Source organism: Rhincodon typus, chromosome 36, assembly GCF_021869965.1.
Source record: "Rhincodon typus isolate 14 chromosome 36, sRhiTyp1.1, whole genome shotgun sequence".
Lineage (NCBI taxonomy): Eukaryota > Metazoa > Chordata > Chondrichthyes > Orectolobiformes > Rhincodontidae > Rhincodon > Rhincodon typus.
Window position 1 is genome coordinate 3,882,421 of NC_063367.1, and position 21,803 is coordinate 3,904,223.

Below are 21,803 nucleotides of genomic sequence, written 5' to 3' on the forward strand. Positions count from 1 at the left end.
TTCAAAGTTTTCAAAAGGCATTCTGGCCTCAGTCCTGAAGGGCTATGTTCTATGTTTAGTGTGAGAGAAGGTCATAGTAAATTTTTCTCTGCGCAGACTGTTCGGGACAACCGCAATGGCTGTGGAGGAAAAGTATGCACAATGCTACAAAGGCATAACCGGTTCATCTGCATCTGAAACAAAGCTAGGTCAATGTTTTGGGTGTCAGTTCTTCTGAGAAGTGGAAGAATCAGTCTAGATAAAGTCCTTTTTTATGGACTGGTGAAGACAAGTCTGTTCATGTCTAGAGAACAAAATGGGAAGTGTGTGCTAAGGGGTAAAGAACAAGAGATCAAATCGACAATTTCTTTCAATAAAGGTGCAGCAAATGGCTTTGACTAGCTCGTGGATATGACTATTGATGCTGGAATAGGGCAGAGTGTTGAAAGATGCAGGCAAGTGGGATGAGAGTTAAATGGAAAGCATTCAGATTTTCTGAACAAAATTTTCTTCATTTGTGGGACCAAATGTAATATTTCCAAGTTTGTGGATGACACAAAACTAGGTGGGAATGTGTGTTTTTGAGAGATGCAAAATAGCTTCAAGATATTTTGGACAGACAGTGAGTGGGCAGGATCATGATGGATGGCATACATTGTGAAAATCAAGGTTATATACTTTGGTAAGAGGAACTGATGCGCAGAGTTACTTCTTAAATGGTAAGAAGTTGGAAAGTGTAGATGTACAAAGGGGTCTGATAGAATAAGTTACTGAAGGCTAACATGCAGTTGCGGCAAGATATTATGAAGGCTAGTATTAAGTTAGCCATTTTGTAAGAGGACATGAGTCCAGAAGTTGTGAGGTTTTGCTTTAGTATAGGAGCTTGGTTAGATTGTACCTGGAGTACTATGTGCAGTTGTGGTCTCCTTATCTCAGGGAGCATATTATTGCTATGGAGGAAGTGCAAGGAATGTTCCTCAGACTTGTTCCTGGGATGGCAGGACAGTCCTGTGAAGAGAGATTGGGTAACCTGAGCCAATAATCTCTAGGGTTCTGAGATATGCGAGATGATCTCAGTGAAACTTAGAAAATACTTAAGGGGATAGATAAAATAGATGCAGGTAAATTGTATCCCCTGGTTGGAAATCTAGAACTTGGGGCCATCATTTGAAAATAAGAGGGAACACTTGGCACTGAGATGAAGAGAATTTGGTGATGCTGAATTTTTGGATTTCTGTACTCTTAAGGACATCGGCAGCTCTGTAGTTGAATATATTTAAAGAGATCAGTATTTAGAAATCTATCAATGGCTTAAAGGTGTATGGCGTTGTTGTGGAGAAAATAAAGCATTGAAACGGATGATTGGCTATGAAATACCAAAAGGTGAAGCAGGCTAGATGGTCTATTTGTGCTCCTATGTTCCTCACTGAATATTGTATTGTGTATTGTTTAGCCGGTGTTCTGGATTGCTAGTATTCCAAATTGCCTTTGAAAAATCCAAGCCACTCAGACATAAGTGGTTTTAGCAGTTTTGCTTTGGCCAAGATTCATTATTGGTAAGTGATCAGGTTTAATTCAATTTCTGTGAAACTTGAATCCTTTGTAGAAAAACTGCTCTACGTTTATCCAGGTTAAAACGTATTGCAAGTACCTCGTCCAGAAGTAGCATGAATTGTTCATGCTCCATTCTGTCTTATGCAGTCTGCAGCCTGCCAATTTCTCTGTCTAGATTTTTCTGTCTCTCACCACCCTCTTGCTAGTTGCCCATCATTGTCTTGTACCCTCCCAGTAGCTGGTACTTTGAGGTTTTCTGTGTTTTGGGATTTGGTAGCTTGGCATCCTGTTGTTTCTGCATGGGTCAGTGTTCGCTGGCACAAGTACTTTTCTGTTCATTGATATCCAGTTATTCTTATACCCAATTTCTTACCTTTTCCAGGCGATGATGCCCTCACATCGACGGAGAAGTTGTGAGGTTGCTACGATAAGGATCTAACACACCGGCACTAGTCCAAGGCCACTGAGAAGAGAAAGAAGTCTTTTCACAAGGAAGGTGAATCTAAGATGTCCTTAAGCAGCAGCAGTTCAGCTGGGAAAGGTGTGGATTCGAATGCTGTTGATGCCTACGACAGTGGGGATGAGTGGGATATCGGAGTTGGGAATTTAATCATAGACTTGGACGCAGATTTGGAAAAGGATCAGCAGAAAATGGAAATGTCGGGATCGAAAGATGGAAGCATCCCGGTTCCAAGTGCAGTGGCAGCTCTGCCAGAGAATATCAAGTTTGTCACACCAGTTCAAGCACCTCAGGCTAAGGAGAGCAAATCGAAGGCAAAGAGAAATAAGAGTGCAAAGGATGGGGGTAAATCTGTGTCTGCTGCTTCCCTCTACTCACTGGGAGAATCAGGAAGTGGGAAGAAAGAGATGCAGGGCCGTTCTGGAGATTTGACAAATCCCAGCGGACTGGGGTCTTCCAACAGCACATCCAAAGGGTCAGAAAAGGGCCCAAAGACAGTCCGGAACGGAGCCGGATCGAAAAAGGAGAAGGATGGTGGATCGAGCAAAAGCAAAAAGGATAAAAGTGAGAACAGTGGAGTTGTGCAACCTCCCCCTGGTAATGATCCGAATGCTGCACAACAGCTAGGGTTGGGGTCAGGGTCAAAGGGCAGCTCATTTGAATGTGCTCCTGGCACGAGCTGCCCCGATGGGGCTGCAAGTCAAGTGCTGGATTTGGGAAATGCACCAGTGGATAGCAACACCATCTCTAATCTGTTGGGAATTAAAACAGAGCCTGAGGAGGTTGAGAGTGAGTGTCGACCACTGAAGAAGATGAAAACAGAGAAGGTAAGAACAGTGGTGGTTTTGAATGCTGTGCAAAATCCCAGTTCAGTCATGAGATTGCAGCTTGTTAACTTGATCTCCTAAGCCGAGGTCTTGTTTGACAAACCTCTTCTGTTTCATGTAATGTGAAGTCAATTCCCTGATTCATTGCTGACTGGCTGGTTGATACACACAATATCCTGAAATCTATTGAAGCCTTCCCTACTGAAGTCTTTCTTCAGGACCCCTTATAGCATAGTTAGAACGAATTGTCAGCATTCTTCTCTAGTGACTGCTTTTTGTTGGGTCCACTTGCACATTTTTGTTTAACTCTCCACGCTTGTGATATTATTAGGAAAATTGATGAAGATGAGCATTCATTGGGGATGTTAATGCATAGAAACTGAATCCCTACCAGTGGGAGTGGTATAAACACTTGGGTAGTGCATGCACTGTGCTCAAGGCTACCATTTACCTGGTTATACTTCAGCTGCTCAAAACAAGTTGAGACAATTGAACTGGACTTCATGATGCTGCATTGTTAAATTTTTGAAAATTTCCTGATGTTGTGAATTATACTTTAAATGTTCAGCCTTCAGGTCCAGAGGGACTAGGTGGTAGTGCTGTAGTTATATTTGACACTTAAATCCATCTGCGCTCTCTCTGTGAGGATGGTGCACCTTACTGATTGTTGAAATGACTCGAATTGAGATTTAGATTTATTCTTTCAGTCTGTTGGAGGGTGCTGCTGTTTAGTGTCACCTCCATATGCGAATTCTTAAGTGAGGGGGCTGAGGTGTTGCAATTAGCTAAAAAGTGTTGGATTGCAAGTCTATCTGATTAGTCAGATTTATACTACAGTGACTTGTGCCACAGGCTTATATACGCTCTGATTACTTGATTTGGATCTGAAACAGAATGTGTCTCATCTGAATGTGGCGATCCGACCCGATTGTGAATCCTAAGTCAGAAATATTAACTTGGAAAGTGACATTGAATGGAGCTGAATTTAAAGTAAACAGGCTGATAACTTGGCTGTGGTGATGTTGATCATGGTTTAATTGTGCTGCACTGTATGCAACATTGGACCCTATGTCCTAGGCCTAAGCAGTATACAACATACAAACAGTGCTGAAAAGCTGCAACTGACATGCTTGGAGATATTCAATGAGCTGAGCAGCATCTGTGGAGGGATGAGAAGAGGTGTTTCAGGGTTGGGCCCTTTCTCATTGCTTCCCTCGAGATTTGTGTTGTAATTCCAGGGCTGGGATAAAATGCCCTTGGAAACATTGCTGAGGGAGTGAACAAAATGTTGCTGCACAATTTTCTTGTCAGAATGACATGCTGAATATTTAAAGCTTCACCTTTCCGGCAGCTGGCATTTTACTACAATCATTCTGTTTGCTTTTGGGCTGATCTGTAGCTGGATATGCAGATGATTGCAGGCACTTTGTTCAGAACTATTTGAATAATTTTTGGGATTCTAGGTACGTTCATGCAATGGCACCTCTTATCCTAGTCAGGTCAACCTGTTGTGAACGACAAGAGCAAGAGCCAGCCTGAGCTCAGTGGTCATTCTGTTACTCTCAGATGTTCATGGGTTTACACTCTCATCTACAATTTCATTGGCTGACATTCCAGTGCAGTGCTGAGTGAGTGCTGCATTGTTCAAGGTTCCAACTTTAGGTTGAAGACTTTAAGCCAAGCTCCCCCTTACTACCTTGGGTAGATCTGCTGGTATTAGTTCACTGAAGAGCAGTGAAAGAGCTCTTTCTATAGTGACCAATGTTCATCCCATAGCTGATGTCACAGAAGCAGTTGACACTGGAGGAACGTGATGGTGTGGTGATAATGTCACTGGATTAGTAATCCAGAGGCTTCAGCTAATGTTCTGGGAACATGACAGACAGTGAAATTTTAATTTTAATAAAAATCTGGAATAAAAAAACAAACTTTCAAGAAAGGAAATATGCTGTCCTTTACTAAATTAAAAACCAAAAGAACTGCGGATGCTGTAAATCAGGAACAAAAACAAAGTTGCTGGAAAAGCTCAGCAGGTCTGGCAGCATCTGTGGAGGAGAAAACAGAGTTAACGTTTCAGGTCCGGTGACCCTTCCTCAGAACTGTCCTTTACTAGTTTGGCAGCATGTGACTCTAAACCCACAGCAAAGTGCTTGACTTTGAACTGCCACCTGGGTAATAAATGTCAGTGTCATTCATGGGATATGGATGTAGAAATTTTAAATGATTCATTGCTGTTTTTGGGACCTTACTGTGTGCTGATTAGCTGCTGCATTTTCCTAGATTAGAAAAGTGACGGTACATAAATTATACATTCTTGACTGTCAAACCTGGTGTCCTGAAAAGTGCTGGAGAGATGCAAGCTGCTCCTTCCTATCACCATTGTGCTAAATAGATTGTTTGCAGTTTTTGTGTGTTATGGTTTCACTGGAAGCTTCAGATTTGTATGAGGTCCTTGTCAGAGGTTACATATTTAGGACCCCAGCCACAGGCCCCATGAGCTCATGTGCGTATCCACCTTTGATTTAAATAACACTAGGCTTCTTGTTGCTAACTGAGGGTTCTCTCGTTTTGTGATTGGGCTTCCCTAGAGTAGATGAAACAAAACTGGGTGTGAAAGCTGATTCGTCACCATCCTTAATTCATCAAACAAATGGTACTATCTGCAGTTGCTCTGAGAACCTGTGATTGTCAAATAACAATGCTACAGACATTTGACTCTTGGCAACTGTTTCAACTTCCAACATCCAGATCGAGTTTAACTATTCTTCTGTCTGCACGTTTACTGACCACAGAGCATATTTTGACTACCTATTTAGTGCAGTGAGGAATATGTTACTAGCACTGACTCCTCGAGACAAAGACAAATTGAAGAAAATCTAAATGATTCGGATCCCTCCGTGAGAAATGCCTGAATAAAACAGACACTTCAAAATGATTGATGTTGTGAATTGAATAATGGAGCGTTGACTTCATGTTACTGTCTAGAGAGGTAAACTGTGAAGAATGCCGTGTTGAGAGGGTCAGTCATGATGATGAGTGGATGTGAGGTAGGGCTGCAACTCCTGCTTGGGGTTTAATTTTGAATATGTGAAGGCTGATCTTCAGCTGGACAGTGAGTGAGCTGTTTCTAAGTAAGTTGCTGGTTGTGATGTCTGTGATATTTTAGTACAGGCTGTGGTCTGACACACTGGCCCTGTTGAACACTGAAATTCCTCCAGCTCTGCAGCTCAATCAGCCTGTTTATCGACAGCCCAGGAAGAGACCATTCTGCTCATCAGGCACTCATCTTTGACTTTCTCCCTTAAAACCCTTCAAATTTCAAGTCCCTTGAAGACTGAAGGGTTGGAACACACTTTGTGCTGATTCTTCTATCCTGCTCCCTGTATTGAATCTCCCTTAGAGACAATAAGAACTGCTGATGCTGGAGTCAGAGATAACAGTGTGGAGCTGGAGGAACACAGCGGGTCAGGCAGCATCAGAGGATTGGGAAAGCTGACATTTTTGGGTCGGAACCTTTCTTCAAGAATGGGGGAGGGGGAAGGGATCTATAAAATAAATCGAGAGAGGAGGGTTGGGGCTGGGGAAGGTAGGTGGGATGGTGATAGGTGAGTGCACGTAGGCAGTGGTGGGATTGGTCAGTGAGGTGGGAGGAGCAGATAGGTGGGAGAGAAGACGGACAGGTTGTGTCAGGTCAAGGAAGCGGGAATGAGAGGGAGGGTTGGTCATGGGATGAGGCTGGGGGTGGGGAGATTTTGAAACTAGTAAAGTCCACTTTGAGACCATTGGGTTGTAGGCTCCCAAGGTGGAATATAAGGTGCTATTCCTCCAGTTTCTAGGTGGCGTCATTGTGACACTGGAGGAGGCCCAGGATGGACAAGTTGTCCAGGGAGTTGGAGGAGTTTTTCTGTTGGACTCTCTCACCGAGCATATTCAACTACCTATGTAGTGCAGTGTTTTTTTTTTAATTACGGGCCTCAGACTGATTTGGTTTTTGCTTTTATCTGGAATGACTTTTAATTTATTTGCAATTTCGTGGAGACCTCTTAAAAACCAACACAGCCTTCTATATATGCAGTGAAAGAATGGATTCATGTTTGTGACCCGTTTCCCCTCTTCCAGGGCTGCTGTTCCTTCTAGTACTCTTATCTGATGAATTTCTTCTCACTACAAAACACAAGAAGTGTCTAGGTAAGCCAGACTGGGAAAACTAATTTTTTTCAGTATGTGTTATGAATAAAGAACAATATGCTTGGCACTGCTATTTACTCATGTTTATATCTTCCTAGATCCATGGATCCTATTTACTTTTAATTCTGCACCTGAGCATTTTGCAGAAATCAGCTAGAAGTAATGTAATTTTGAAAAATATAGTTTGACTGTTTATGGGCAAGTAATGGATCTGTGCATGACTGGTATTTGTGCAAAAGGTCCCTGAGCTTCAGTGCTTGTGGCAAACTGCTTTCACCAGCTGTGGAAGCTTGAAAAGCACCTGTAATTTAACCAGGCTTTCATCACATCTGGCAGCTCCAAGTAAAGCCCCAGTGCCCATTCCTGTCTTAGACAGTGCAAGGACCAAGTGAGTGAACTACTAAATTAATACGCTGGACATTGCTTCATATGTGGCATGATCAGGGATTTGTCTGTTCAAATCTTGAGTTGCCAGCTCACCAGCTCGTTGAAAAGGTAGTCTTCTCCATCGAGGCTGAGGCAGAGTTCGCTGACGGGCCATTCAAAGGCACATGTCATCATCTTAAGATAGAGAGAGGGGTGTCAGGAGACTGGATGTTTTTAAACTAGGAATGACACATTGGAGATCACTAGACTGCAAAGCAGACAACACCAGGCCATGAACGCTGACCTGTGTGTTGCCTGAGCACTGTTTAGTCTTGGGATTGATGGATTATTTCTGGATCCTCCATTGACTGTCGATTACATTAGCAGGGCTGTATCTCTGTAAATCACCAGACAGAAGTTGCAGCTGCTTTACGTGGAGAGAGCTCCAAACAAGTGTGATCTCTTTGGCATTGGTCAGTGCAGCAATTGGCAATACCAACCTCCTTGTGATCTGGGATAAAAGCCCCTCAGAAGGAACCGGCACACCAGTGTGAGAGAAATGGTGAGGGTTGGGAATTGTGCTGTGGTTACTGTTACCAGTATAACCTGCACAGGCAAAGTCTCTTTGTACACAGTGATGATTCAATGACAAAGTTGCTGTCTATAGTGTGCAATCATATTTTACTACTTGTGGAGTTCAGTCACTGATTTTACATTGGACAGATTGAGCTGTTTATTTTTGGGCATACTGCAGCATCAGAGTCTCTTGGGCTTGAGTTGTGAAAGTGTCTGCCAGGGATCAGATACTCACTTAGACGTGACCTGCATTCCATCAGTTTAGAGTGGATAGCTGTCTGTAAATGTAAAAAGTGAAATTAATTCTGCTGACTCCATAATATCACAGACACAGTAACAGTTCACTGTCAGTTGTGCATCTGTGCATGTATTAAGTTCCTGCGCCTTTGGGGTGTGATCTCTAATAACCTTGTGCCGTTGCGTTAGGGTTGTGCCAGCCCTTTCCACCATGGATGTCTCCATGCACATTGCTCTGAAGGATAAAGAGGTAGCTTTGATGGGATAGGGAGGGGGGAGCAGTAGGTGACCTGCTATGTTTTTGGGAATGTTGCAGTGAAACGGAGAAAATGCATGGACTAGAACTGAGCTCTTGCCCACCCACCATGGTCTGTTGTTGATATTATAAAGGGTAAGGGGGCCAGAGTTCTAAAATAAAGTATGGAACATCTTGGCTAACATTAATTATTTTAATTTCCCTTCCTCATCCAAGCTCCCTCAGATTTTAGCACTCAGCATAAATTTAACTTCAAGCACAGCACGAAGCCTGTGACCAGTGGTGTCCCACATGGATCTGTTCTGGGTCCCCTTTTGTTTGTCATTTATATAAATGATTTGTTTGAGAATACAGAAGGCATGGTTAGTAAGTTTGTAGACAACACCAAAATTGGTGGTGTAGTAGACAGGGAAGATTTTCTAAGATTACAGAGGGATCAAATGAGGCAGTGGACTGGGAAATGGCAGATAGAGTTCAATCTGAATAAATGCAAGCTATTGTATTTTAGAACAACAAACAAGGGTAGGGCTTAAACAATTAATGGTAGGGCCTTGGGTAGTATTGTAAAACAGTGGGGCCTAGGGATGCAGTTATGTAATTCGTTGAAGATTGTGTCACGTTTAGACAGGGTGGTTAAAAAGGTGTTTGGCACGCTTGCCTTCATTGATCAGTCCTTTGAATGTAGGATTTGGGAAGTCGTGTTGAGGTTGTACAGGATCTTGGTGAGGCCTCCTTTAGAATGCTGTGTCCAGTTCTGGTCGCTCTGTTACAGGAAGGATACTATTAAGGTGGAGAGGGTTCAGAAGAGATTTACTAGGATGTTGCCAGGTATGGAAGATTTGAGTTATAAAGAAAGGCTGGGACTTTTTTCACTAGAGCGTAGGAGGTTGAGGGGTGACCTGATAGAATTTTGTAAAATAATGAGAGGTATAGATAGAGTTAATAGTAGTTGTCTTTTCCCTAGGATGGGGAATTTCAAGATCGTGGGGGGGCACATTTTTAAGGTGAGAGGAGAGAGATTTAAAAAAGACATGAGGCAAATTTTTTACACAGAAGGTGGTTCGTGTGTGGAATGAAATTCCTGAGGAAGTGGTGAATGCGAGTACAGTTACAACATTTAAAAGACATTTGGACAGATACATGAATAGGAAAGGTTTGGAGGGATATGGGCCGGGAGCAGGTAGGTGGGCCTAGATTAGTTTGGAATTATGTTTGGCATGGACTGGTTGGACCGGAGGGTCTGTTTCTGTGCTGTAAGACCCTATGACTGTATAAATACCATGTAATCATTGTCAATTGTCATAAAAATCTACCTGGTTCATAATGTCATTTTGGGAAGGAAATCTGCCATCCTTACCTGTGTCTGGCCCAGATGTGACTCCAGACCTCTAACAATGCAGTTTACACTTAATTACCCTCTATGCAATAAATGCTGGCCTAGGTGGCAATGCCCACATCCCATAACTGAAGTTTTTAAAAAGCATTTAGTGCAAAAGCATGATGAGGAAAGAGCGAAAGGGAAGGATGTGTGAATTTTTGGATGGCTGTGAATGCATAGATTTCATTAGCTCCAGACTCAGAACTGTGTCGAGAGTTGAATACCAAAGATCTCACAATTTGCAGAAGCTATTTTAGCAATTTGTTTGTGTTCAAAATTTTAAAGTTTGACTGAAAAGTTTAGAAAATATCAGAATATGACAATAGTAAATCATTGTACTGAATCGTTTTTCAAAGACAAAAGGCCATTGTGATCAGAAGCAGCCGATGAGCTTTGTACCAAAACAGAAATGCCAGTGCGTTTTTCATTGTTATGGAGAAGAGATAGAGGAGGCTTCTTTTGAGATCAATTTAGTTTTCTTGTAAACCTAGGCATATCATGGCCATTCTGGAATTGCGATTTGGTCTGTCTAGATTGCAGCCAATTGCAAGATAGAAATAAAAAGATGGCAGTTCGACAAGCCTGCATTGAAAGCGTTGACACAATTGCTTACCAAGCAGAAATGCAAGTAGGAGTTTGTCATCAGTTTGAAAACTAGGTTTTGAGGAGTTAAAACAATGCTGGAAGGTCTGTATAGCTGGAGCTAAAGGGAGAAACCCCATGCAAGTTCTCACTGTAAGATAATACTGGAAGAGAACAGAAGTAAATCCTTAGGATTTGTGGATGACTTTGGATTGGTTCCAGAAGAATTGATTATCTACTTCAGAGACTGATTGACCTGAGGAAACTGGAATTTTCAGTTGTTGTTATTAAAAGTAGAAGCGCACAGAATCTGTTTGGTAATTTAAAGAATAAGTTGCTTATGGAAAGAAAGCCTTTTCTTATTCAGTATGTGGATGTACCTATTGGAGAGAAGGAGCAAAACTTGAACTTCTCTTGAGAAATAAGACCGGGCAAGTGACTGAGGTTTCAGTGGGGGAGCACTTTGGGGTCAGTGATCATAATTCTATTAGTCTTAAAATAGTTGTGGAAAAGGACAGACCTGATCTTGTGGTTGGTCGGCTTGCCAAGCTGGTTCGCTGTTCCACAAACGTTTCGTTACCATGCTGGGTAACATCAGTGTAGCCTCCGATGAGGCGCCGTTGTGTTTTTCCACCTGATTTTTAAACTCTGGAGTCCATTGAGCTGGATTACATCACTTCTGGTTTTCCTTCGCAATGGAGTGTATATGGGGTCGAGTTCTATGTGTTTGTTGATGGCTTTCTTCGTGGAGTACCAAGCTTCTAGGAATTCCTGTGCCTGTCTCTGCTTTGCAAGGCCCCATATACACTCCATTGCGAAGGAAAACTAGAAGTGAGGTAATCCAGCTCAACGGACTCCAGAGTTTAAAAACCAGGTGGAAAAACATAACGGCGCTTCATCGGAGGCTGCACTGATGATGTTACCCAGCAGGGTAATGAAACATTTGTGGAACAACAAACCAGATTGGTGAGCAAACCAACCACAACATCCACAACCTGAGCTATAAATCTACTCTTAAAACCTTAGAGACCTGATCTAAAAATTAAACTTCTAAATTGGAGTAAGGCCAATTTTGACATTATTAGATAAGAGCTTTCAAAAATTGATTGGTGAGGCTGTGCGCGGGTAAAGGGAAGTTTGCAAAGCGGGAGGCCTTCAAAAATGAGATAATGAGTGTCCAGAGGCAGTATGTTCCTGTTAGGCGTAAAGGGCAAAGCTGGTAAGTGCAGGGAATGCTGGATGACCAGAGAGCTAGTGAGAACTTAGTGGTTAGCACTGCTGCCTCACAGCATCAGGGACCTGGGTTCAATTCCACTCTTGGGTGACTGCAGGTGTCAGCATGGATTTTCTCTCACAGTCCAAAGATGTGCAGGTTAGGTGGATTGGCCCATGCTAAATTACCCATAGTATTCAGGGATGTGTGGGTTAGGTGTATTAGTCATGGGAAATGCAGAGTTATGTGGATAGAGTAGGGGGTTGGGTCTGGGTGGGATGCTCTTTGGAGAGTCGGTTTGTACTCAATGGGCCGAATGGCCTGGTTCCATATTGTAGGCATTCTATGATTCTGTTTTTATTAATAGTGTTATTCTTGTTTAGTTGATCCAGTAAAAGTTTTAAAATGCCCTGCTTTCAGCAAATAACTGGCAGTTCAAATTTCTTTAAACTTCAGGAATCTCCAAGGCTTATGACTGTTTGAGTGCTAGTCATCCATTTACCAAAGCGGAAGTCTGTCTGTCTTCTACAACTGTTTATTTGAAGTTTATAATTCAAGACAAACTCCAGTTTGCTCTCTCCCCATCCTAACCAAATCCTTTATGGGGAGAATTAACCTTTTCATTGACAGTGTAACAACACTTCGGATAAATATATTCAAAATTTGAATGGAGTTATCTATTGACATCATGTGGGCAAGCACATCAGATTATTGTGCACCATATCTAAAGGCTTCCTTTTATCCCTGTTGCTTGTTATCTCCTCAAAAGAACTCCATCAAGCGCAATTTCCATTTCCTAAAACCTTGTTGACTCTGCCTAATTGCACCATGCACTCAATGGTTATTAAATTACAATGCATTATAACAAATTGCAACAGGCTTCTGTCTTTCAAAATGTGTAAGTACAGAAAATAAAGCATATCACAGGAGTATAATTTTATCCAGAATTTTATATTTCAGCATTTAGTTTGTATTCCTAGCCCTTTTTTCTTGAATCAACTTCTTCAGAAATGTTATGATACATCCCTAAGAGCGTGTGGAGCTTAAACACTGGCCTCATGGTGTAGAGGTAGGCAAACTACCAGTGTGTTGCAAAAGCCCCTACTTTTTAGCCCTCTCTTTTTTTAAATAAACCACCAAGTCACCTATGTCACTAACTTAAATTAAAATATATCCTTAGCCCTTAAATATACAGTCCAATGAGAATCCACTGCTCTCCATTGCTCCAGAGATAATGTCCTAGTTCATTCTTAAAGGGACCATCAGTTTCAACATTGTCAATAATAAGTGCTATAAATAGGAACTTTTCAAATCCACACTCAAATCCCTCTTATCTGCAGATTTAATAATATTTATATTATCCCCTACACCATGAGCTCACCTTGTGAAAACACTTCTGGAAATCTGTGTGTGCCAAATCTAAAGGCCTTCCCTTTATCCATCCACAAAGGGACTCCACCAAGCACAATTTCTGTTTCACAAACCTTGTTGACTTTGCCTAACTGCACTGAAATTTTCTAAGTGCCCCACTATGATCTTCCAGAAATATGTTCCAGCATTTTCCCTAAGACAGAGATACAGCTGAGTGGTCTATAATTTTCTGGTTTTTGTTCCCTCTTTCTTGAATTGGTTATAATTCTGTCATTTGACACAACACATCAAGAAGGAGAAACTTGTATTGATATAGCATTTGTCCTGTCTGAACATTTCAAAACGCTTTCAGGCTAATTAAGTACTTTTTGAAGTATAACTCATCCTAATGAAGTAGGAGATGCAGCAGCCAACTGGACACAAAGCTCCCACAAACAGTAATGATCAGATAATCTGAATCCATGCAGTTTGAGCAATGATCCAGGACCAGGGAGATCTCCTTGCTTTTACTTCCCCCACCAAACTAATGCCATGGGAGCATTTGGATGCAGCCAACTGATATGGCAGGCAATGGTTCAGTTCAGTGTCTCATCCAAATGATGGAACCTGCAGCAGTGCAGCATTCCCTCATACTGTGCCAGACTGTCAATATTTATTTTTGTGTTAAAATCTTGAAAAAGGACTTGAAATCAAACTTGGACTCAGAAGTGGAAATTTTTGATTTTGTTTTTGTTTTATTCGTTCACAGGATGTGCACGTCACTGGTTTGGCCAGCATTTATTGCCCATTGCTAATTACCCAAAGACACATAAAAGTCAACATCATTGTGGGTCTGGACTAAAATGTTGGCAGACCAGCTAAGCATGGCAGTTTCCTTCCCCAAAGGATATTAATGAACCAGATAGGTTTTGATGACAATCAACAATGTTTTCATGGTCACCATTTGACTTTTACTTCCAGATTTTTACCGAATTTAAATTCCACCATCATCCAAGCAGAAACCCAGGTTCCCAGAACATTACCTGGGTCTCTGGATCAATAGGCCATTGCCTCCATTTGAGTGCTTCAAAGCAGGCCACTGCTGACAGCACTTACAACTTGCATACAGCAAGTTCAGATGCTCTGTAATTAGTGAAGTGCTCACAGACTTGGTGTCTTGACTTTTAAAGTTGCAACCGGAAATATCGCACTTCTAGCACCTTCACCACTGGCAGTCTGCAAATTTCACTTCAGCGATCTTCTTAACCCTGCTGAAAATTCTATACGTCATAAGTACAAATTGGATATCTTGATTTTATAAATTTTATTTCAAGATCCTCAAAATGCTTGCATTTTATTTAATTCTTAGATGCAATTGAGAATAAAAAATTGACTGTTTGGCATTTTCATTTGTCAAAAATGATAAGGTTGAGAGCTGGAGTACTAAGAACTTTGATATCTGCAGGCAGTCAATGGGAGTGCAGTGATAATCTGCAGATGGCTCACAGGATGTGGTAGTTTTTGCTGGTAGATCACAGGTTGCCTGTGTTTCCTAAATTACAACAGTAACTACATTACAAAAGTAGTTCATTTTCTGGGAAGAGCTTTAGTGACATGTTGAGGTTGTGAAAGGTGCTATACAAGTTTTGTTTCTTCCTTTCTACTGACACTCTTGAAGATGTGATCATGTTCTTCAGAGGTGTCTCATGCTGGAAAAGCTGTGACAGACTTTCTGACACAAATTGTTCTGGGTGATTGCAGGCTCCTAAATCTGATAGGATTGAAATACTTTACCGAATCCACTACTCCACTATCTCAATTTATTCCCTTGCTGATTATTCTACCTGATTTGGTCATGGTGCATTCAAACTGCAGTCATGACTCTAAAACCAGTTATTGCAGCCCAAGTTCTGGAGTTGGATATTCAATTCTATTGCTAGATAAGCAGATTCAGTCATGCCTGGTTATACACAAGCACTGAAGTTCCTCATTCCAATTATAATAGTCTACGTAGAATGTTACAGCATAGAAGCAGTTTATTCAGCACTATGGATCTATTCCAGATACTATTTTGCTTCTCTCACCTTAGTTTACCTTTCTATTCCTTTCTCCTAGTGCTTATTAGCTTCCCCTTAAATTAATCCAAGTCATCTGCCTCAACCACTTATTCCAAGAGGAAGCAAATTTCACATTCCCCGAGTGAAAACTTTTCACCTGCAGTTACTACTGGAATCACTACACAGAAACATAGAAACTGGGAGCAGGAATAAGCTATTCAGGCCTTTTGAGCCTCCTCAGTCATTCAATTTGATAATGCCTAATCCCACATCTTGCTGCCATATTCCTACTTTCTCCCCACCTCTTGATGCCTTTAAAATCTAAAAAATTGTCAATACTTTTTTTCCTTGATGTAATTATCTTATTACATAACTACCTTACATCTATGGACCCAATCTTTGGACTTAATGAAATGGAATGTTTTCTTTATTTTATGGGTCTCTTAACAGGTCATTTCTCTGCCTTTTCTAGGGAAGAGTCCTAGCCTGTTCAGATTTTTCTGGTGGCTATGGGAAAGATTTTGACATACTCAGATGCCAGAGAAAGGAGAAATTGTAGGAGAAACAAATAAGAAGAAATAGAAAAACAGATCATATACTTGAAGTGTCTATAGAAAGAGGAAAAAAAAACAAAATTGAATGCTGGCTCCTGTAAGGATGAAACTAGGGAATTGATAATGAGGAATAAGGCAATGGCAAATGCAATGTTGGCTTTTTGGCAAAGGGCAGCTGGAATATTAAAATTAAGTAAATTTTGCTGTGATTACATAGGATATTCACAAGATTGCACTTCGGATACAGTGCACGGTTCTGGTCTCCTTAATTGAGGAGGGATACACTTGGATTGAAAGCAATTTCGAGAAGGTTCACTGAGGAGGGTTGTACAGGTTGGGCGCAGAGTCTTTAAGAGTTTAGAAGAATGAGAGGTGACCTAATGATTCTGACAACGCTGAGAGGCAGTTTCCTTTCACGGGGGTATCCAGAATTAGGTGATAGTTTGAAACTAAGGGGTCTCCCAATTTAAGATGAAGAAGAGAAGGCGTTTCTTCTGCCAGAGGGTAATTGTTAATTCACAAAGAAGTGGAGACTGGATCATTCAATGTATTCAAAGTTAGACAGATTTTGATTGACAAGTGAGTCAAGTGTTATTTGGGCAGGAAGGGAAGTAAATTATGATATAATCATATCAGCCATAATCTTAGTAAAGAGTGGGGTTAGGAAATTCTTGGTCAAATGGCCCACTCCTATTCCAATTTCTTATTATCTTATGTTGGTTTGATATCACCTCTTGGTTCTGGTGTTACCTTTGTAAAATTTATTCACCAGTTATTCCAGTGCTTCGATAACCTGAATTGTATTCTGAAGAACCAAACTGCACACAGTGTTGAAGAGAGCAGAAATAGTAGCGCTTCCACTGTATAAACATTTAAAGCAATTCGGGCTACTTTTTTTGGGGTGGGGTGCAGGGGGAATCATTGCCTCCAAGCGGTTTCTAAACCTCATCTGACACCAGACATGGACTCCCTGCTGTGCATAATCCATCTGATGTGTTTTCTTCCCAGTGTCTCATGCAGTCTCTAGTTAGGAATTATACTAAAACTTTGTCACTGTGAATGGGAGGTCACTTTGAATCAACACGGAGCTACACCATGTGGCTTCGAAGGAGCACAAGTAAGCTGTAAACATGTCTGTCCAGTAAGTGGAGGATTTGGCCGAGTACAGATCTTACAGTTGATTAGCTGAACATATCCGATAGAATCAGCGGCTTCTCAATGTAAGCCTACGCGAGCCAAGAATAGTAGGTCATTGGCAGTAACGAGAGAGCAGTTTTCAAATTCACACAGATGTCATAAATACAATTTCAAACTGAAAGCAGCATGTCAGGTGAACCTTGAAATGAAATCAAGACCCCATGACTGGCTGAAAGTAACTTCTCTAGTAGACTGCCTGACCCCATCATGGGTTAGTCCAGACTAAAAGTTATCCAAGGTGATGGAATACAGAATTATTCACCACCTTCCACATAACATGGAACAAACAGCATGAAACAGTAGGAGCAAAAAGAACTGTCAGCCTACAACAGGAAGGAGCACGCCATCCAAATATTAGCCCTAAACTACAGTGTGCTGTTATGATATGTTAATTAACTGAGTGTGCAAAGTTGTGGCCAGTTGTCAAACTCATCTTTGAACTCCACAATACAAATACTTCCTTTCACAGAATAACGAGGCAAAGAACCTAACAGTACAATAGTCACGAATCCAGAAACTTGCAGTTAAGATTAGCTTTTGTTGTGTGGTTTACATTGAGGCTGCACAATATTATGGGCATGAAGTGCTGGTTCCAAGCACAGGATCCTCTCTCAGATAACATCAGCCTGTTAGCTTTGCTTATACACAGAATAAAAGCCACCTGAGGCTTTTTCATGAGGTTGATTTTGGAACAACTTTGACTGAAGCATATGGAACCAATTCAGCCATTTTAAAATCCTAACTATGCCACTAGAATGTCAAAAGGCATAAATAAGTGGAGGTAAGCAAATGGTCTCCAGGTGGCAATCAACACAGGCTACAGATAAGATTCCAGAATTGGGAACCTCAGCGTCCTTTAAAGTCCAATTGATTAGGCAAATATGATTCAATTGATCAGCCAGACCACTTGATAACAATTGTAGATTTAGAAAAGTTTTGGAAGGGGCCCTGTTGTGCTGCATTGGCAGTGCCTCTGCCCCTGGACTGGGATGCTTGGGTTCAAGTCCCATCTGCTTCAGAAGTGTGTAACAGCATCTGTGAATAGGTTGATTAGAAAAAAATAGGATGAATAAAAATGGAAAAGTTTTGGAGGGGTGGTGATGTCCCTCCTCTGGAACAAAGGCATGGGTTCAAGTCTCACCTACTCCAGAGGTGTGTCATAACATGTCTGAACAGGTTGATTCAAAATATCTAGAAAAGGTTTGGACAACTGAGCCATTCTTTTGCTTATAGTAACTGAAACCGCAAACCCAGCCTCAACCTAAAGTCTAACATGAGCTAACTATGGTTTAAACAATTAACCACACTTGCCCCAGTCTCCAACGCTCCTCCTCAACCAAACTGAAGATCTTCTTTCCTGTTTCTCCAGTTTGTTGCCTCAACTTCTCATTCAGATACTTTCACTCTCACATAGAACATTACAGCGCAGTACAGGCCCTTCGGCCCTCGATGTTGCGCCGACCTGTGAAACCAATCTGAAGCCCATCTAACCTAAACTATTCCATTATCATCCATATGTTTATCCAGTGACCATTTAAATGCCCTTAAAATTGCCGAGTCTACTACTTTTGCAAAATGCTCTGCAGTTTCCCTGTGATGGGGCCTGCCTTCTAAACATATCTTGGTGACTGATAACAAAAGATACAATAACGTTATAAACTATACCGAGGGCACACACTGCTGGCTACCCAAATATGAGGAACTCCTCCGCAAGTACAAAAGTTTCTGGGGATCCAGATGTTATACCCCAAAGGATAACTGCAATTGTATACAATTCAAGTCCCATGTTTTTATGTTAGAGCTTTATTTCAGTTAAACACACTGCATAAAATTCTCACCCCACTGATTTGTAACTTACCATATTTATGCAACAAACTCACACCCAATTAACTTTTAATTACTATATCCATTAAATGTTCCTTCATTCCATTCGGTCGCTGGTATTCCTTCAGACCATATTAAGTGATAATAGATGCTGCCTTGAGCTCTTGGAATCTATGGATATAGCTGGGTTTCTTGTGGTGTAGTGGTATTGTCCCTATCTCTGAATCAGGAGACCTGGGTTCAAGTCTCACCTTCCTGAGAAGTCTGTAATAACATCTTCTAACAGGCTGATTAGAAAGTAGCTCTGGACATAGCTTGAAGACAAAGGTGGCAGGAGACTGTGGATGCACTCACTCAGTCAAGGACAAAGGCTATTGGATACTATTCAGAAGCTGCTTAGAGCTGCTTTATCTGCTCACAGTGACCTTGTCATCAGTGAATGCTGTTGTTTTCAGGCTGCTCAACTCTAAGCTCAACATGAAAATCTGAAGGAACGCTCCAAGACCATCTCATCATCTCCTGTCATTTCCTTGTTTTCTTCTCCATGCACTAGAGCTGACACTGGTCTTTCCTCCAACAGGGCAAAGAATTGTAAGCCTCCATCCTTAATGTGAAACCTACTGGGTGTGATTGGTTGACTTCTTTCTTTACTAAAATCTGTGCAAGTGGCTTCACTCACTAAACTGGAAATAGACTAAAATCACCACCACCCTCAAGCTGGAGAAACATGCGATGACACAGCTGGTCCCATATTTTGTCCCATATCTCAGTTGAGTACCTCTTAAAATTTCACCAGGCTGTCCCCACTGGAAAGTCCTATTCCCCCCCAAAAAACAAGCCAGTTTTAGATCTGGCAGGGTACTGTGTTGACAAAGTGTTTGCAATCACCAGCCACACTGAGATTGGTTCCAAATGCATGTTAATATCAGGTGCAGCACACATCAACTTCCCATATGTCACTGTGTGGCAACATAGTCTTCTGTTGAAAGCTTTTGACTTTTCAGACACCTGACCTCAATGTGGAACCTTTGTTCTAGGCTTAGCAACAAAGACGCAAGGTTTCACTTGGAGACCAAACAAGAGAGGGGAGGTGGGGCATGGTGGTGTCATTGGACCAGCAACCAGAATCCCAGGTTCATAGGCGAGTACAGCTGTTCACAGTATTTAAATTCAATTGATAATCTGGAATATAAAGCTAGTCTCGGTAATGTTGACCATAGCAGCTATTATCAGTTATTTAAAAAAAAACCCGTCTGATTCACTAAATGTCGTCTGGCCTACATGTGGCTCTAGACCCACACCAATGTGGTTGATTCTGAATTTCCTCAAATGACCTGCAAACCAAGGGCAGCTAGGAATGAGCAACAGATGCTGATCTGGTCTGTGAAACCCAAATTCAGTGAATGAATACAGAAAGAAAATGTTCCTTGAAACCCCTGAATGATGGAATAAGTTGCGAACGTCTGACTTCAGTGATATCCTTGAATTTCTTTTAAGTTTGCCTGTAACTATTTAAATTACTAATGCTGCCTGTGTGCTTTCTTCCTCTGCAGTATTTTATGCCTATCTATGTTTGCCTGGCACTGGTCCACATTTAGTCTGCTCAGACCTTCCAAACAAAAAGGTTTGGCATCACGTACAAGATTTTGTCTTTGGAGTCAGGACTCACTCACAGGAAGTCATTTTCTCCAAAAATACCAAGCAGTCTGGATTTCCCCTTCTAAATCTGTGTCGGCTACTACTATTTAAAGAATTATTTAAGAACTATGATTTTATCTTGATAACTAACTCCATGATTTTGTCTGGAATGACATTAAACTGATGGTTTAAACTAAATAAACTAATCTCCTGGGTTAATTTTTTCACCTTCTTTGAAAATGGATATCAGGGCAGCCAACATCCAATCAAGCAGGAGGTGATCAGCTTTCATCTCTTACAAAAGCAACACATTACTAATTTCATTCTTGGTCTCATTTATTCCCCAAGGATAACACCATCCATCACAACAGGGTAAATTGTTTTCAACACCTGTTTAGTCTGTCTAGGACTTCCATCTCGTTGATGTAAGTCACTAATCCAATTTGGATGATCACCAATTATGGAAGACTCCCTATTCACTAATTCCCCGGTGATTTACACAGCGAGAGAGCCAAAATAACTCAGTTAGGAGAGCCAGACTAAAGATCTAAAAGGTCCCTGATTCAATCCTCGGTTTCGGCAGTATGCCTATGGTGATTCCACTTCAAGGTTTCTTTGAAGAATTGTGACACAGTGGTTGTGGCACAACCTCTGTGCCAGAATATCTGTGTTCAAGTCCCCCCCGCCAGTCCCAGAAATGTTATGACAGCCCTCCTCCCTGCAGGTCTTGTGGATTAACTTTTATTTTGTTTTACTCACTCACGTAATGTGGGTGTTGCTGGCTGAACCAGCATTTATTGTCCATCCCTAGCTATCCTTGAGAAGGTGGTGGTGAGGTGTCACTTTGAACGCAGATCCTAGGAGTGAGTAAAAAGGCAGGATGATTCAAAATAGCTACATGGAGGAGAGTGTACAAAAACATTTCTGTTTATTCATGGTTCATTCTAAGGGGGCATCACATCTTTTGACCATTCTATAGCCGTCAAAAACTTATTTTACAGGTGACTGACTCCTGACCACTGTTTTAACATATTAGGAAAGGTCTTGAATTCATCTCAGTGGTCACCTTTAATTTTCTCCTGGGAGGAATTATAGAATGTGTTTTTCAAATCTATTCCCCTTAAATATTAACTGAAATAAACTCCAACCTAGTTGATTAAGAAATTAATTCCAATTATCAGCTGTGGCTCAATTTATCCACAGTGAGGTTGGCATTGGAGATCCTACAATTTTCAGTCTCCCAAGGGAGGAAAAAAAGACAAGTTAGCCAGAAAGAAGCAGCGACTCTGAGAGAAATCACATGACTGAAGACAATCATGTTTCACTGTACATTACCCAATCATTAAATAGCATTCACTGTGAATAAACTCAAGGAGGACTAAATAATCCTGTACTTAAAGCTAAACTCCAAACTCCATTTACACAGCATCTGTAACCGAGTGAATTGTGCACCATTGCATCATGGAAGAATAATCAGACAAAAATAAATATATCAAAGAGATATCTAAAACCTCTGTCATCAGAGGCACGTGTTAAAGAGTGTCTTGACAGAAGAGGAGGTGGTTTG

General features: G+C 41.3%; 1 protein-coding gene across 2 annotated transcripts; it reads left to right on the forward strand.

Annotated features, from left to right (window-relative positions):
- Window positions 1-1,917: 1,917 nt before the first annotated feature.
- On the forward strand, window positions 1,918-20,438 carry LOC109935649 (zinc finger protein 609). Of its 2 annotated transcripts, XM_048617161.1 has the most exons (3): window positions 1,918-2,820; window positions 6,940-7,008; window positions 20,152-20,401. In XM_048617161.1, the coding sequence occupies exons 1-2, from the start codon at window positions 2,041-2,043 to the stop codon at window positions 6,955-6,957; spliced, it is 798 nt and encodes a 265-aa protein (XP_048473118.1). In that variant the 5' UTR covers window positions 1,918-2,040; the 3' UTR covers window positions 6,958-7,008; window positions 20,152-20,401. The 2 variants fall into 2 exon arrangements, with proteins under 2 accessions (XP_048473118.1, XP_048473117.1); XM_048617160.1 differs by lacking the exon at window positions 6,940-7,008 and having other exon boundaries at window positions 20,152-20,438.
- The last annotated feature ends 1,365 nt before the right edge of the window (window positions 20,439-21,803 follow it).

Bases quoted from the DNA above. Each gene is read 5' to 3' on its own strand.
- LOC109935649 (XM_048617160.1), top strand. From the start codon at position 2,041: ATGTCCTTAAGCAGCAGCAGTTCAGCTGGGAAAGGTGTGGATTCGAAT. The intron at 2,821-20,151 runs GTAAGAACAGTG...CTTCCTCTGCAG, and splicing joins AGAAGATGAAAACAGAGAAG to TATTTTATGCCTATCTATGT.